Below are 18,184 nucleotides of genomic sequence, written 5' to 3' on the forward strand. Positions count from 1 at the left end.
ACATTTGATATGATGTTTATATCTAGAAAGTTTATAATGATTTCTTTACAGTCATGACACGGGCTTCTATTTAAGAAAACTGAAACTGAGGATTGCTATCCAGCTAAGCTTACGGAAAGCCGCTGGTTCCAATCCGGGGCCCATAACTGAAATAAGGCAAGGAGGGACACCTGAGGTCGTCCTCCACAAGTTAAGCTGGAAAGTCGCCATATGACCTATACTTTGTTGGTTTGACGAAAAATACTTCCAAAACAAACCGAAATAACTGAAATACATATTTTTGTAAAGGCCATTTATATGTTTCAGATATGAGTTTTCTTTAAAAAAAAAAAGTATTCCGACACAAGTGACGCTCTTTGTATTTTACTACCATTGAAATACATATGTATATTATCTTATATAATTACTGGAAAGTTTTACCCTAGTTATTTGTTTGGGTCGTCAGACCAAACAAATAATGGTAGCGAAATTTCAGACTCTAATGCTGTTAATTGCAATTGCCGAAAGTAGTCCGCTTTTTTGAAGCGGTTACTTCCCTTTATATGTAACACAAAGGCCGAAAAATTCAGGGGAGATCACTGCGTAAATATGGTCACATGACAGGCGCATTAATTTTCAAGCAAAATAATTCCCGAATGGTCGAATATTTCTAATATTGTTTTATTCTTTATAGATATACATGCTTATAATAAGCGTTATAGTCGTTACAAACCCTAATTTAGAATAATATGGTTTTCTAAATAAATTCACCGTGGCCGAGGGGTTTGCGCGCTCGCTTAGGATGCGAGAGGTCTGGAGTTCAAATCCCACTTAAGGCAACTCATTTTTTTTTCAAATTAATTCAAATAAAGATTGGATTGAATATCAATGTTGCAATTAGTCTTATAGCCAATCTACTACAATTAAAACGTTGGAAAGCATTGGTGGCACTATACAAAAACAAATTGTTTTATAATCTCACAACCTTCACCTTTCTGACATTCTGAGACCCAAACAAATTCAGCTCCTTCTGTGCTTTGATTTTTTTCACTTACTCATGTCACTTTCCGATATACCGGAAGTCATGCTATCTGTGTCTGCACCGACTCCTGGCATCCGGGGAACTTTTGACCAGATTTTCTCGCGTCGTGATTGGTGTATTTCTTCTGAAATACTTTCGAGTTTGCGCAGTGACTCTGTATACTTCATTTTACAACATCTGATTGCAGCTTGTAAATCCAACACATTTTGCTTCTGTTGCTGTAAAATATAACAATTTCGTAAACTGCAATTAAACATTAGCTGCAAACTAACAAGAATTTGCTTGCGTGGTAATATACTCGACTGTGTTTGTACATTTATAAATCAAATGGATACATTAAGACGGTATCGTTGATACAGTGTGTCGGAAGTTAACTAATCTTTGCAAACCTTTACGGATTTTCATCCATCCCTTCAAAACTTTTTGTTTTTGTTTTTTGGTTTTAAGTCACACCGTCACAGTATAGGTTATTCCCTTCAAAAACATTTACACTATTGTTTTAGAGGAACTTAATACAGAGAGCCATAGTTATGTTCTCACATGATATGTCAACTAGTATAGACTCATGTTAAACCATTTTTTAAAGAAACATTTAATACAACAAGTCTGTAAAAACTGTTTTAACATTTCTTGGAAGAGTTAGGTAAGATAGCTTTGAATGACAACAAATGTAGGACTTTTTATCCAATCAGAAGTCATTGGATGAAGGCAAAATTACCGTCTGATGGGTCAAATCAAGGTATTTTCTACGTTTAGTTTATACGGATTCTATCTTTAGTTTGATTGTGTAGGCAGGTTACACTCTCCAATCCGTTCCTGGATCCAATCAGAACTAAGCAATGAATGTTAAGTTTCTTGCACAAGGAAACAACGGTTTGCCCATTACGACATTTGAATCTACGCAGATAAGCGATCATTAGATTATTAGTCCGATGTGTTAACCACTCAACCATGCTATTCATACATGTAATTATATTAATAAAACAAATAAAATAAATTCTTAAACTTACCATAAGTTTAACATCAAGTTCAGCTTTTAGTTCGAAGTAAGGTTTTGCTTTCTTAATTGAGCGGGCAAATTTCTTTTCAAGAATTTGAATTTGCGACTGTAGTTCGGCATATTTCGCAGATCTCCGTTGGTGATTCTGTTCACTTTTTGCCCTTTCCTTTTCAGCCTCTGTGACCTAGAATAAAATGTTATTCTACGAGACATTAACTAACAAATTCTTAAATACTTATCTGATGATAAATATAATTTATAAAAAATATCAATTATTTTCTCACCTCTTAACAAAACATATTCTGTACCTAATTCAAATATTTTATTAGGCTCAGTGTATTACCAATTCTTTAAAGTACATTTAATTAAGTGAATGATTTTCCCCAGTAATTAAAGAAGACCAGTTTATGACTTTGATTTTCTTGAAAAATTTTGGCTGGTCTGGAAGCATGCAGCTTTAAATACATAATGTAACAATTGGCACGTATTGACATGTCTTTTTTACAATAACATCATATTAATATTATAGTTTACTTTAACGATGTTTTACAAGGACAGAAACTGCTGTCAGTCATTAAAAAATGTATCTTCAGTCAAATAAATAATAACAAATAAATTAAACGTCACACATTAGAATTTGAAAGCTGCAAAATTATCTGCGGGAAAAATGTTATATTAAAACGTAACCTTGGCGATGGCATGATTTAGCATTTCCTGCCAGGCAGACGTGAGCTGGGCGGCCGTTGTCCCCGTGTCTTCTGTCAACCTGCTTTCTGCTAGAGCCACGGTTTCCCGTGCGGCCTTATACACGCTTACAGCGGTCTGGAATTGTCGCGCAGCCTTCAACGCTTCACTTTGTGCCTTCATTTGATACAATGATAATGATTATTTTTATTTTATTCAATAATATAATAAAATTTTTAATTTAAATTATTATGACACGTGCTTGTACAAACTTTTCTGAAAAAAAAGGCATTACTTAGCCACTTCTTATACATGTACAAATTTACAATTCACTTGAGCAGCTCTCATTTCTCTTTCGTTTTGATTATTTACTACGAAGGGCTACCTGTTTTGCCCAACCAATTTGCTTTTTGTTATCATCATTTGTATAATATTTGACATGGATTTGATGAAATATGTTTAAACTAAGAAATAAGAAAATATTTAAGCATATTGTTATAAAATGAAAGTATGCAAAGCTTTTGGTAATGGATGTCAAATAAACAGCAACATTTACTTAAGATTTTAACATTTTTACACAATTTTCTGTTAAAGTAAATACTATTTCGCTTAAATGTAATAAAAGAAATGTGTCTCTACCAGCTTAGCATCCAACGATAATTTGTAGTATTCCCGCGCTTTTTGGATACTCTTCTTCCGGCCTTTTGCAATGATTTCCATTTGACCGGAAGTTCCCGACACGATGATGCGATATTTTGACCTGGCCTCCTGCAATAGATCACAGAACTATGGTGTTTTCATATAGAAGGCTATTTTTTCAAGCAGTTAAAGAATGACCGATGTATATAAATAAATAATAACTTCAGCATCAAATAAATATGGATTTAATGGAAAATGCTTTATCAGATTATCATTTTTTATTCCCGAATTTTTATTAAACGAATTTATGAATATAAATCATAACGAAATTTTTAATTGATAAAAGTTATATATCATTCAATGTTATTCAATGTTAAATTACAGAGGGAAAAAAACAAAAACATTACTTTGGAAAAATGGTAGTACGATACCATTGTATCGTACTTAAAATTTATTGCCTTCATATCAATATATTTAAGACTCTAGCATATCATTCAAATAAGGACAAGTTAATCATAAAAAAGTACAAAAATGGCTAACAAAAATTCGCTCATGCCGACAAATACATAAGGCCAAAATAAAAAAATATGTCTGGTTCAGGGAACCCGACCGACCCTATTTTTTTAACGCCGACCCTAAACTTTTTTTTTAATTTTCGGTACGAAAATTTTTGGGTACGAAAGTTACAAATGTGAAAATTTTGTTTTACGATGCCTGATGAATTTGCCGATGAGTAACAATCTTAAAATAATCAAAAAATATTCAAATTTATATGATCAAAATCAACAACAAGTAGAATTGTGAATGTTTCTGCAGGAAACAGACAAATTTTCAATTGTCACATATTTTCGCGATGCCGCTTTTTATGATTAAAAAAATCGTAACCAAAAGGAAGATATGTTTTGTTAAAGGTCAGGGTATCGCATTGTAACATGGCCAGCGATTGGCTGAAAAAAAGTGCAGGGAAAACCGTATGAGTCAATTTATACATGAGGTGATTGGATGGAAGTGGGGTATTTTTAAGTAAAAAAACTAATTTAAAAAGTAACACTACACTGTCTTCTGAAGAAAATGAAATATTTCATGAGTCTCAGTGATAATTTTGACTTGGATATTTGCATTCATAAAAAGTGTATGTCAGTCCTGTGATCAGCAGAAAATTTCAATGAAATGGGGGGTAATCCTCTCTGAAGTCATTTTGCAAAAAATTTGGTTGGCTACCCCTATATAACAAGAACATTTTTATGTGTCAGGCATTTCATTCTGCTAGAAAAATTAGCTCTTTAGCATGAAAACTCAATTTTAAGGTAGGATTAGGGACCATTTCTTATAATGTAAGTCTATGGAAATATCAATGTGAGTGTCTGACCTAAAGAGAGGGAAATTGGAACTGTCATAATTCATTTGTAGTACATTGTCTTCAATTGATACACCATGAAAAGCTGATATTTTGGAAGAATGGAATGGATGTATACAGCCTGTCTAGGGTATGAAATTTCATTATTTCAATGCAACTGTTGGTGTTTACAGCAGATAATGTGTCAAGGGGGTCAATCTACAAGCATTGTTTACATATGAACAAGAGTATTAGTGTTCCTTAAAAGTTAATAATGGTTTGTATTTTCTTTAAACAGTGAATTTGAGTGATAATTAATTGGTGATATGTTGATGATGAATAATGTAGACCTTGGTCATTAAAAATATTTTTCAGATTTCAAAGAAATGCTGTACATTGGCTATACACATGCCAGGTTTGAAGACTTATGTATAACTTGACAGGACCTGATGTAAGCACATTGGCCACTTTTGATGGGTGTTGCAGGTATATCACTACAAATGCATATATTGCCAGGTTCAAAACTAATATATTAATACTAGAAATAGTCTAGGGTGCTGTTTCGGTTAACTTTCGACTTTATTTAGGGGCGGACATTTCTTCGCTCGGCACTAATTTTTTTCCATTTTGCTCAAATATTTACATAGAATGTCACAAATAAATTGCTTCTATGTCTGTTTCCCCTATAAGAATGTTTTGTGTTTCATTTACAGGCATAGATAGCATAAAAGCTTCAAATAAATAGCATTTTAAGGCTTCTGTCTTAAAATTTACTTGGTTTCAGGGCATGAATATCAACACATACTTAGAAAATGAAATCCATTGAAAAATGTAGCATAATTCAGTTAGGTAGCCTCTGAATAGCCTCTTATTATGTGGTTAAGATGCAAAATAGTGATAAAAAATTATTGTTTTCTATTTGGTAATACATATTTACACACAATGTATAATGCCATAGTTTTTAGACTTTATACCTGTTTAATGCATAATTGAAATGAGCATCATAATGGCCAAGGGTAGAATTATTTTGTAGAAAAAGTTTTATTGATAAGTAAAAGTTGATCTACTTTTTCACAATCATATTAGGCACAATTATAACACAGCTTTAGTGTCTCTGATGTGTTTATAAACAGAAAAAGCACTTATTCTGGTAGATAAATGTACACAAAGGGTGTGATTATGCACAACTTTAGTGAATTACCTCCCTTTATTTATTGAGAAACTAAGATAAGTGCATAAATTCTAGTGTCTGGCTACCTAAATGAGAAGTAAATACACAATACTATCCATTCCAAGTACATTTTGGTCTGAAGAGGTGATTTACATGGTAAAACACCTGAAAGAAGGTTTCAATTGTCATATTTGGCTCCAAATGAATGCAAAAATGGCCAATAAATTGGGTGGAGAAGTCAAATTTTAGGCTATTACTGTGCTGTTAAGTCCAGAGGAACTTGGTTTTTCCATATATTGCATTTTTTATATCCATGTAAGAGAGAGACAAAATATATATAAAGAATTTTGGCATTTTATTGACATTTAGGCTTGTATTTAAGACTATATAAGCAAATATTTGGAGTAGAAAAATACAGCAGGGGCAATTTTAAAATACCTAGTTACACCCAAAATGTTGCTATGTGTGTACAAATAACGTGTAATCCATAGTCAGGTCACCATACAGTAGTTATTAAGTATGTTTGCTAAGCTAAATCTTCATTCAGGAAGTCTATTGGTAATAAAATGTTGAAATTTGGGTGAAAAATCACTTATTTTGTTATGGGTGGGGTGATAAAATTGCTCCCTGCTACATCCTTTTGTTAGAAAATTAGTATTTTGAAGCACTTCTGTAATGAGAACAGTGTAGTGTTGCTATCTGAGTGATTTTGTGGAAGTTGTTACAAAATTGGCTTCAGAATAATGAATTATGTATGAAAATCACATGCTAACATTCATTTTCAGAATATCCGGATTGCGGCATAACGGCGCTTGTTAGAAAAAAGGGAATTTCAAAGTTTTAAATGACTTAAGAGTGGTGAAAATGCATCCATATAATTGGTAATTGTATATGCAACTTCATTTATTATTAGATATTAGAATACTAAACATTTAATATTCCCTTTAGGTCAGGGTATCGCATTGTAACATGGCCAGCGATTGGCTGAAAAAAAAGTGCAGGGAAAACCGTATGAGTCAATTTATACATGAGGTGATTGGATGGAAGTGGGGTATTTTTAAGTAAAAAAACTAATTTAAAAAGTAACACTACACTGTCTTCTGAAGAAAATGAAATATTTCATGAGTCTCTGTGATAATTTTGACTTGGATATTTGCATTCATAAAAAGTGTATGTCAGTCCTGTGATCAGCAGAAAATTTCAATGAAATGGGGGGTAATCCTCTCTGAAGTCATTTTGCAAAAAATTTGGTTGGCTACCCCTATATAACAAGAACATTTTTATGTGTCAGGCATTTCATTCTGCTAGAAAAATTAGCTCTTTAGCATGAAAACTCAATTTTAAGGTAGGATTGGGGACCATTTCTTATAATGTAAGTCTATGGAAATATCAATGTGAGTGTCTGACCTAAAATGTGTGTAATAACACTTAAAATATAGTTTAGGAATTAAATTTACTAAAGATATTGTTTAAATTAGTTGAGATGGAGCCATTACCAGTATGTGTTTGTAACATACAATGAATATTTTCCTTTTTAAGTGAGGGGGGGGGGGGGGGGGGGGCGGTGTAAGAAAACAGCATAATGGTCTGATGATGTATGTTTTTGAAATAATATTTCAAATCTTTTCAATCACTTTTATGGTACAGTGTTTTCCATTTTGGGCATATTACTATTTTCCTGAATAAGCTTTTTCTCTGTTTAAACTCTGACTCCCCAACCCCTTTATAGTAACTCTGCTATACATCATATTTGTCAACTGCATATAAGTGCAGCAAAGATGGCTTTACATATTCAATGTGATCTGGAACTCTTACTTTTCTGTGCTTAGGAGTCCCAAAGACTCCTTCTTTGTGTGAACCCTGCCAACTGTTGGCACCAGTTGCACAATATATATCTATAGACTTGCGGCGCCCCCTGAGACCATTTGAATAAGTTTAATATTAAAATTATATATATAGCTGTGTTATTTTGGTCCCCGGAATAGTGCATATCAGATGCTCTAAGCTTATAATACAGCATTATTATTAACTTGTTACAGAGGTGACCCCTTGATCTTTTTATTGTCAGACCTGTCAGATGCAGGTTAACCGTTAGCATATATATAGTACAGCAGTGATTCAAAGGGAAAGGGTACATAATAAGCAGAATAGAAAGCAGATTAGTATGAATACAGGTGCTACATGGTTAAATGACTATGCATACAAGAAATAAACAACACAATAGCACATGCTGATAGTTTATTACAAAATGGTGTTTGCATTGATTGATTACAATCTTTGTTTAAGTATGTTAAGCAAGCAACACATCTATACACTGATCAGACATTCTCCCAACCAAAAAAAAAAAAAAATCCCTACCCTCCTAATTTTTTGGACCAATGTTTCCTGAACCAGACATATTTTTTTATTTGGCCTAAATATAAACTTTATGTTGGTCATAACTTGCTATCATCTATATAAATTGTTCTACAAATTGCAAATAAATTGCCAATTTAAAGCGAGAAAAATGTAAATATTTATAGGTCATACCAAATAAGCGTACACAAGTTTACAATTTGCAACATTTTTTCCAGTAATTGTTCATCGCAAACTGCGTTATATTACAAATGTCAAAGGGGCGTGAATGTTACATTTAGAACAGTGTCAAAACGATTTTACGGTTGGCATAAAGGGACACGTGCTCGAAATGCATATTACCTTGCCACTTTTTTTAAAACCTATCACGTGCACATGTTAAAGTTGTCGCATAACCGCGTAATAATATCGCGTGGTGCCATAGATTGTGTCGTCTGCGCACGTAGTAAATAAAAAATAATATCTTTGTCCCCTTTATGCCACCGTACAATTCACTAATATTTAAGTTTATCTTATGTTTCTCACAAGAGAACATATCGTGTTGTTCTACTTATCATAATTTAATTACATATACTTGAAACATAATTACAGGGAAAACACGAAAATAAGATGCATGTCTTATTTTTCCTTATTAAATACAAAAAAGGCAAACGCGCATATATTTTACCCTGTGTGTTTTTATGGGAGGACAAATATTGTCAAATACTTACATCAAGTTCATTTTCAAGTCTGTTTATGTCTGCACTGGCAGAGTTTAACTTATCTAACTCCGTCTGAAATAAAAACAAACTAAATATATTATGAATTCGATATCGCTCAGAAATATTTGTGACTACAGCAACACGAATAAAGAAGTGCTGAAATGTATATATGACATGACCATGACGCAAGAGACGAAGTAAATTTGACACGACGATAAAACAACATACGCGCAAGTGTCGCGAAATAAATATTAATCAGCAGTTAAAGAAGAGACGCACGAGTGTCGCGAAGTAAATTTGACACGACGATAAAACAACATACGCGCAAGTGTCGCGAAATAAATATTAATCAGCAGTTAAAGAAGAGAGGCACGAGTGTCGCGAAGTAAATGTGACACGACGGTAAAACATCAGACACCCCAGTGTCGCGAAATAAATATTAATCAGCAGTTAAAGAAGAGACGCACGAATGTCGCGAAGTAAATGTGACACGACGGTAAAACAACAGACACCCCAGTGTCGTGAAATAAATATTAATCAACAGTTAAATAAGAGACGCACGAGTGTCGCGAAGTAAATGTGACACGACGGTAAAACAACAGACACCCCAGTGTCGCGAAATAAATATTAATCAACAGTTAAATAAGAGACGCACGAGTGTCGCGAAGTAAATGTGACACGACGGTAAAACAACAGACACCCCAGTGTCGCGAAATAAATATTAATCAACAGTTAAATAAGAGACGCACGAGTGTCGCGAAGTAAATGTGACACGACGGTAAAACAACAGACGCACGAGTGTCTCGAAGTAAATGTGACTCTAAATTAAAACAAGAGACGCACGAGTATCTGTAAAACATGTGTTACAGACGCACGTGTGTTGCGTTGTAAACTTTGATACGATATAGTATTAAAGCAATAGAACAGGCAAACGTTTTATATGCAAATTTCCGTTTGCGGTTATGTGTAGCTTACACAAAATAATTCAGATTCTGTGAAATATATACACACATGTTTGACATTTAGATACATATTCCATCTGTAACATTATAACTATTCATTACATGATAACAATATGCGTGTAATTTCTCGGAAAGCAATAACCTTAGCTTCTGTTCTTTTCGATCATTTATATAATTTATAAAGATATGCATACATGCTTTATTAACATTACATTGTACGTACGTTGTTTCGTTAATTAAGCAGATTACGGATATTGCGGTAAAATGTTTATCTTTGTGGTAGACTGTGGTCTATGCAATTACTCAATACATGTACTTTATATGTTTATATTCATGTAGACAAAATATAAAACACAGAAAAATATTACAACGCTGATGCAATTATATCATAAATTAATTGTATATCCAATTAAATTATTTAAAGCTGCATACCTCCAGATGAACCATAATATTTAAAAAAATCAAACTTGTGAAAAATATATACAAATCAGATCAAATTTTAGGGAAAAAATAAAAATATTCATGATTCAAAATTCAAGAAATAATTTATTTTATGTGCGACTAATGACTGATTTTGCAGTACATTTGTATTAATCAAAATATTTCTAATGCGTGACTAACGCAAAAAAGGCTGTGTTTGCATATATTGCATTGATTATGCTGACCTCATTTTGGGAATTTACGTAGACTTTATCTTTTGTAATTTGTATTTGTGTATTTTTTGTATTTTTGTTCACTTCACATATGCTGCTTTTAAATGAATCACTGTATATACTATTGATATTTTTATATGAGTCATGGTATAGATATGTTTTCTGTAATTATTCATATAACTATTTGAACAGCTGTTGTGTATTGAACGCAATCTTTACAAAATAAAATAACATAGTCTATTCAACTTTGTAGTAGGTAAATTAAAATATTAAAGTTTAAATTCATGTAAGTAATTTCTATAAAAATAACAGACACACGTTTAAGTAAACATTAAAATTAAACCATGGTGTGATGTTACCAAAAAAAAAAAAACAAATAAAAAAACACCGTTGCTTCACGAGTTGTTTTAAAGGCCCATTATGTCTACGAAATGCTTTTATTTCCATTTCTCAAAAAGTTTCTTTATTTTTGGTGCCCTGTAATAGTTTACATAAAGTGAGTCATTAGCCGATTACCTAAACCATCTTTTTTCTTTATTTCCCTAATTTATTTATTTATTTTTATCTTTAATTTTTTGCTGTTTGGCAATTAGTATTCAGTTCTGGTGATTGAGTATTTTTTTATGGAAGTCAGAATACTTCTTTGTTTACATTTCGCTATTTTCTTTACAATCTATTTTACATATATCGCTACTTTCTTCAGTTTACAAATATCTATATAACGTTTACATGCTCTAAAATCATTATTTTAACAAGTAAAAAAAAATTCATCTCTGGGGCATGATGTGCCTTTAAGATTTTGTATCACATTGTATACACGATTGAACTGACTGAAGCATGAGCCAGATTAATGTACATGTATGGACAACAAACAATGACCCTGATAAACATCTATAGTCTATTATCATTATAGATAGTGAAACAATTCATTACATAAACCAGAAAGGGGGCGTTCCCGTGCACGACAACGAAACATCGCCGAATGAACTATTACTGATCGATTTATATTAAAACACATAGTAACAGTTATAATGGTATGAAATATCAATAAATATACAAAACAAAAATGCTCGAACCTGTATCCTAGGATCCGGCTGATCATGCTCATCATCTGAGGAACTGTCCGGATTATTGTCCGTTTTCATGTCCGTACAAGCGCTACTTTCCATTGTTTACAATCATTTAAATAATCTGGCATATCTCGATAGTTCACAAGTGAGAGTCTCACATAGTATAGTAAATATTTTATGTTATAAATGTATTATATAAAACCGCACATGCGCAATCTTTATGCATCAACTTATAACACAGCTTTTGGCGTGTATGTTTAATTTTTGTTTGAGATTCATAATGTTAAGGTCATTTTTGCTGCAGTAAATCCCCATTAACACATGTACAATAGGCAGTGCAGATATAGATATATATATAGCACTAAATATCACTTTTTGATTAAACTAGCACATACATAAAAATCATTACTTTGTGCTGTATCAATATCAAAATATTTTCTCCATATTCGTCTGATCGTTTATGTTGAACCATTAAATATGGTGTCGAATGCTCCAGTTGCGATTTAAGTACTTAATATACATACTAAATATGCGGAAATATTTCTTTTAAAAATTCTTATTTATAGTCTTTTTTAAGACTCTATTATTTGTAAAACTGATACAGTGTATTGAAGAAAACACTCTTTATTCGCGGAAAAGCAATATCTTGAAATGATCGCATTTGATATCTATGTGAGACTGTAAACTTCATGTCACACAGATTAGTGTTGCGGTGGATAGATCTAGGTCTATATATACATACCCAGTCGATACTTTCTCACATGATAACAATGTAATGTTACAACACAATAATACCGCGGCATGTGTTAGAGGAAACATGGAAAATGTTATCATGCAAACGCTATAAGGGGAAATGTAATTATCAAACGAGCGCTATATTTAGAACTATAGAAAATTCAATACAACGCCTATCTAGCGGAAATAAAGGCACGAAGATGCATTTGAAGCCCGAACCAACATGGCGAGGGATGTTATAAAGTCCCAGTGGCTTCAGTAGATGTTCATGCACGAAAAACATATGCATTTGTTGTATAGGTATACGTCTGAATATCGGTTTTTCCACGTTTCTTTATTTGTTTATGGTAAAGCAATCGTGAGAACAACAGACCATAGTGTTCAAACCATGTTTTCCATCTACTCATGCAGGAAACCTAAGACCAACCGTGGCGAGGGTTATGGTACAGGTCATTTTAATGATTGAACCAATTTCACAATATTTTCCCCGTATTCCCCTTCATTCTCCGAAAACAGTGCAGTCTGTCAATAATAGCATTGTTGAAAAGCATTAACTGTTTGAAAGAAACAAAAAATAACGGAGGGCGACCACATCTGTACTTCTGTACCTTGATTTGTGATGCGTGTGTGACGTCATCTGAAATACCCAGGGTCGTCATTGCATTCAGCGAGCTTTTTCAACCCCTGTCACATACGGAATGCCGTTAGGGCCATCGCCTGTGAATGTGTTGATCTGAAACGCGATAGTCGATAGTACGATGGTGAAAACGCGAAATCACGAAACTACGATGGTGAAAACGCGAAATCACGAAACTACGATGGTGAAAACGCGATATTACGATGATGAAAACGCGACAGTACGATACTACGATGATGAAAACGCGATAAACTATCGTGTTTTCACCATCGTGCTGTCGCGTTTTCACCATCGTAGTTTCGTGATTTCGCGTTTTCATCATCGTACTGTCGAGTATCGTGTTTCAGATCAAACCATTCATAGGCGATGGCCCTAACGGCATTCCGGAATGCCGTTAGGGCCATCACCTATGAATGTGTTGATCTGAAACTCGATAGTGAAAACGCGATAATACGACGATGAAAACGCGAAAGTACGATGATGAAAACGCGATAGTACGATGGTGAAAACGCGATAGTACGATGATGAAAACACGACAGTACGATGATGAAAACGCGAAATCACGAAATTACGATGGTGAAAACGCGAAAGTACGATGATGAAAACACGATAGTTTATCGTATTATCATCATCGTATTGTCGTATTATCGTGTTTTCGTCATCGTACTGTCGTGTTTTCATCATCGTACTGTCGCGTTTTCACCATCGTAGTTTCGTGATTTCGCGTTTTCATCATCGTACTGTCGAGTATCGCGTTTCAGATCAAGCCATTCATAGGCGATGGCCCTAACGGCATTCCGTAGTCACACTAGGGCGACTTTCTCACGGCGTCCAATGAAAATTCAGAACGCCGAGGAAAGCGCAGTAAGATCGTAAAAATCGCCGCAGCATCTCCGTAGTGGCATTGCATAGAACGCCGACCAATGGCGCGCAATTGAGCATGCCGAGCACACGCAGTATAAGCGCAATAGAAATCCCGAACAATCTCCGTACAAGCGTTGTAGGAGATGCTACTGAGTTTCTTCGACGTTAATACTGCGATCACACTGCGCTCTTATCAGAACACCGAGTGACGGCGTTTGTTTTGTGCATGCCGACCGTTGGTCGGCGTTCTATGCTATGCAGATGCTTTGGCGATTATGCGGCGATGTTTTCGACCTTACTGCGCACTTACGGCGTTCTGATTTTTTTATTAATTTTTTTTTTGGACGCCGTGAGAACGTCACCCTATTGTGACAGGGGTTTTACTTAGCGCTATAAGTAACACATTATCATGAACAATTCAATGTGACACTTTCGAAGCCTACGTCACATTACAAGCGGGGACCACCCGAGGTGAAGGCATCGTTAGGACACCGTTGAAAGTTTGAGATGGGAGAGAAACAAGTCAATCTTGTCCGGGATGAAGGAGGGGTTGGGTCATCATATAACCTTCATGGTCTGGTAGATAATGGCAGAAAAGCCCTGGAAGTGGCTGATAATCTTTTTTCCCCCTTTTTCTTCTTTTCAATTTCTACATTTATATGTTGTGTTTAATAGTGGCATAAGTTCTATTTTTTTCAAGACTTAGCATACACCTTTTTCATGTTTATACTCTTAATGATCTTGGAAATGTCCTACATTTCATACGTTTATTTATTTATTTTTTATTTTCTTTCATTTCTGTTATTTCTTTGTCTTACTAGTACTTGAACCACATGAGACACCTCTTTTCTATTTTCAATATATTTTTGGCCTATATCTCACATGCATTTGTCCTACTATATTTACTATATTGCTGTGTCTTCGTCCCGTATATTACACGTTGTTTAAATTTGTTCAGCTTTGGTGATGCTCTTGTCCTGCTCAGGTCTCGAGAAATCAGAGATAAGCCCTCAGAATGGTTAGTCAGTCTTAAACAATCTCTTTTACTATAAAAACAAAAATCTAAAATGTCTACCTTATGTCTTGGTAAAAATTGCATTTGATTGAGTCTTTTTTGTGAGAGATAATGTAATCTCTCATTGTTTAATTCATTCACAACTTTGTCATGTGACAAATTGATCTAGTACTTTGAGTTTGAACATACAGTTTCATAAATTACACATAAGAAGACTTTTACTTCTACCCAGATTGTGCACAGATAAAAAAGTATTTTGATAATGTTCTTTGCAAGGTTCGATAATTTGAATTTAGGAACAGTACAAAAATTTATGTCTGTCGGGGACCATCAGCCGGACACTTTTTGAACATTTTTCCGTATAGTTTTCATAATTTCAAGCCTAGAGATCTGAAAATTTGACTCAGTACTAGGTTCTTCTCCTAACTAACAAAATAGTCTGTTTATTTCTAATAATGTTGACACATATCTGAGGCCTGTCGAGGAGGGTATCAAAATTACCTAAATTGTCCACACTATAGTACCATGTGTCCTGACAGATATCTTATTTTATTTTATTATCTTATTTTTTTATCTTTAACATGATAAAATATTTTAGCAGCAAAGGCTGAAGTTTTGGATATTTTAGGTATTGTTTATTCTGCAAATGATTAAAGCTAGTATAACAGGTCAGGTATTGCACTTTTGACGTCCAAATTTTCAATGTCAATGTGTTTAAAATAGACATTAAAATATTAACGTTTATGAAAGTTGTAATGAATTTAATTAGATCTACTTAATTTTAGCTGAATCCCAGCCAGATTTAAGCATTATAGAAATAGTCGTCAGACCTAAACAGGAAAATATTTAGTGGTGTTCAGCTATTATTGAAATCGAAACCGAAAGTAGACTTAAATATAGAACCAATCAAATTGCAAGCTCAAGTTGTCCACGTGATTCACGTGACCAAGCATTTTTAGTCATATGACTTCACTTTGTATTAACACAAGACGGTTCTGCTAGACTGCAATACCGAAACTACAAGGTAAAGTAATCATTGAATATAAAGAAATATATCATAATTTTACTTCTATAGTAATGTTGTAAAATAAATTTGCTTGTCATTATTGTTATGCAAAGTTTGTGATAAAAAGTAATTTAGTAGATTTTAAATAGAAAGTCTACACCGGTATTGTGCACAGTGTCAGTGCAAGAAGATGTGGGTGGGGAATTGATATTCAATGATTTATTGTAATAGTGTAATGTTCAAAACAACTCAGCACGTACTAGTTTTAAAAGGCTAAAGAATTACAAACTGCAACATAGATCTTGTGGTTTATATAATCACTAGAAAAACAACAACAAAAATAGGAATTGAAAATGAGCTATATACATTGTGAATTCAAAACTTGCATGTAATATCATAGACTGAATTGAATGTGGCAAACCTGTGTGGGCCTGGGGGTTTACATGCCAGACTAGTAATCTAAGAATGTCTATCCACCTGGTTTCAAACCTGTCACAAGCTAATTGTACTGTGCATTGAAATAAATGTGCTGTTTTGTGTATGAACAGTATCTCCCCTCTAGGCTCTACCCAGAACATAGAAAATATATGGTTGATGTCGCTAAAGCTCGCCAAGATACACTTTCTCACTCACCGGATAAACATTCTCCATCCCGACATCAACCATGTATTTGATTTATCCTGCTTTTAATCATGTTTTAGGATAATTAAATGGTTTCATTCTTACTTTGCCCAGATAAAATAGCATCTATATGTAGTTTTGTTTTGCTGCTAAACATGTGACGTCATCATGTGACGTGATCATGACTGGAGATAGATAACTTTATCCGGCAAGGCTTCATCCAGCAGATGATATAGACAAGAGCAGGATAAAAAATTATCTCAGAATCCGCTGCTTTTGGCACATCAAATATTTTGACTAGGCGATGGTCTTTCAATAATAATACGGTATATTTTGTAATTGTCCCTTAAAATTTGAATGGTTTTGTCCAGATTGAAAAAAAATTGAACAAGTTCCATTTATGATATACAGGGCTACACAGTAAGAGAGGTAAGGATATAAATTAATAAGTTTTGCCTGATTGTAGATGAAGGAATATAACTGGTTGCTGCTGGCTACATTGATGATGGGTGTTGTCTCTGCCCAGAAGCTTTTTTTCAAGTCCAACAAACTTATACAGGAAGAAATAGAGCAACATTTACAGGTAACTGACTAGATTATAAGTAATCTGAGCACAATGTTTTTTCAATGGCCATTTAGGCCCCTCCCAAATCAATAATATTTTCCCTTATTTCTTAACAAAAAAGATTCCCTGCAAAAGAAAAAAAATGGGGTGGGGGAAGGGGGTTCAGTTGGGGTGGGATTCCGAAAAGGATAATGGTATTGTTTCACAATTTGATTTAAAAATGGACTGTTAAATCCATTTCTGAATTTCCATCATTGTCCTATCTGCAACACAGTTTTCCCCTCTCTATGTGCTCTGCCACCATTCCCCTAAAAGTGAAAAAAGTACTTAGTGCAAATTCGCTGATTTTTATGGGCATGAACCAGTGGATGGATCAATATCAAACCTTGCCTTGAGATAATAAAACCTTTTGCTTAACTCTGTCTCAAATCTCAGGGTTTTCATTGGTCAGTTACATGGTCCCCTATCCCTTTTAGATCATGCTATGGGACAATCTGGGCAATACAGACAATTGGTTTTGTCTCCCCTGAATTAAGCATAGTTCTAAGTGAAACAAAATTTATACATATTAAGTTAAAATTAAGTGCATGTGGCCTTCAAAAGAAAATTGGTTTGCAGAATTGCAATAAGTATCTACATACCTACTGAAAATATGCTGACTCAGATCTTATTTCTTTGCCTTTTTGAGGGGGCCAATTATTTTTACACAGTTGATGCAACCATGTCTGGTTTACAATTAAAATTTATAAAGATTACCTTGTTAAATTCAGATTTAGTATTTCCCTAATTTTGCTGTTAATAGACAAACATTTGCATACTACAGGTACTTAAAATTTTGAACAAGTGTAGAAAATTACATATAATTAATAAATTATATATAATTATATAATAATAATTGGTAAAGTTCCTAAAACTATTATTATAAATTACTTTCAGTTCACACTGAATGAGCAGTGGGTTTGTTGTACAACTGCAAATTAATACCTGTAAATGTTGAATGATAGCCTGAAATGTTAAATGAAATATGTATTGAATTACCTTGGTTGAAGCATGTCAAATGTTAATTTTCTTATTATTATATTTTTTCACAGAAAGCACAGCCAGTAAAAGGATTTGGTTTCGGTGAACCAAGACATTATTTCACAAGTC

The 18,184-nt window shown here is 33.8% G+C and overlaps 1 protein-coding gene and 1 long non-coding RNA gene across 2 annotated transcripts; one reads left to right on the forward strand and one right to left on the reverse strand.

The window, feature by feature from the left end:
• Window positions 1-1,048: 1,048 nt before the first annotated feature.
• Window positions 1,049-11,753, reverse strand: LOC132747241 (SH3 domain-binding protein 5-like; the record flags this gene model as incomplete). Its single annotated transcript, XM_060736569.1, is given in 6 exon segments — window positions 1,049-1,239; window positions 2,032-2,205; window positions 2,709-2,882; window positions 3,345-3,473; window positions 8,917-8,979; window positions 11,599-11,753. Coding segments are annotated over 6 exon segments (824 nt in total), but the record flags the coding sequence as incomplete, so codon positions are not given.
• A 3,993-nt stretch (window positions 11,754-15,746) lies between these two features.
• Window positions 15,747-18,184, forward strand: LOC132747240 (uncharacterized). Its single transcript, XR_009628101.1, has 3 exons — window positions 15,747-15,867; window positions 16,937-17,053; window positions 18,127-18,184. It is a non-coding gene; the product is annotated as an uncharacterized LOC132747240 (long non-coding RNA).

The sequence above is a fragment of the Ruditapes philippinarum genome, unplaced genomic scaffold, assembly GCF_026571515.1.
Source record: "Ruditapes philippinarum isolate M1 unplaced genomic scaffold, ASM2657151v2 ctg17232_1_1_1_1, whole genome shotgun sequence".
Taxonomy (NCBI): Eukaryota; Metazoa; Mollusca; class Bivalvia; order Venerida; family Veneridae; genus Ruditapes; species Ruditapes philippinarum.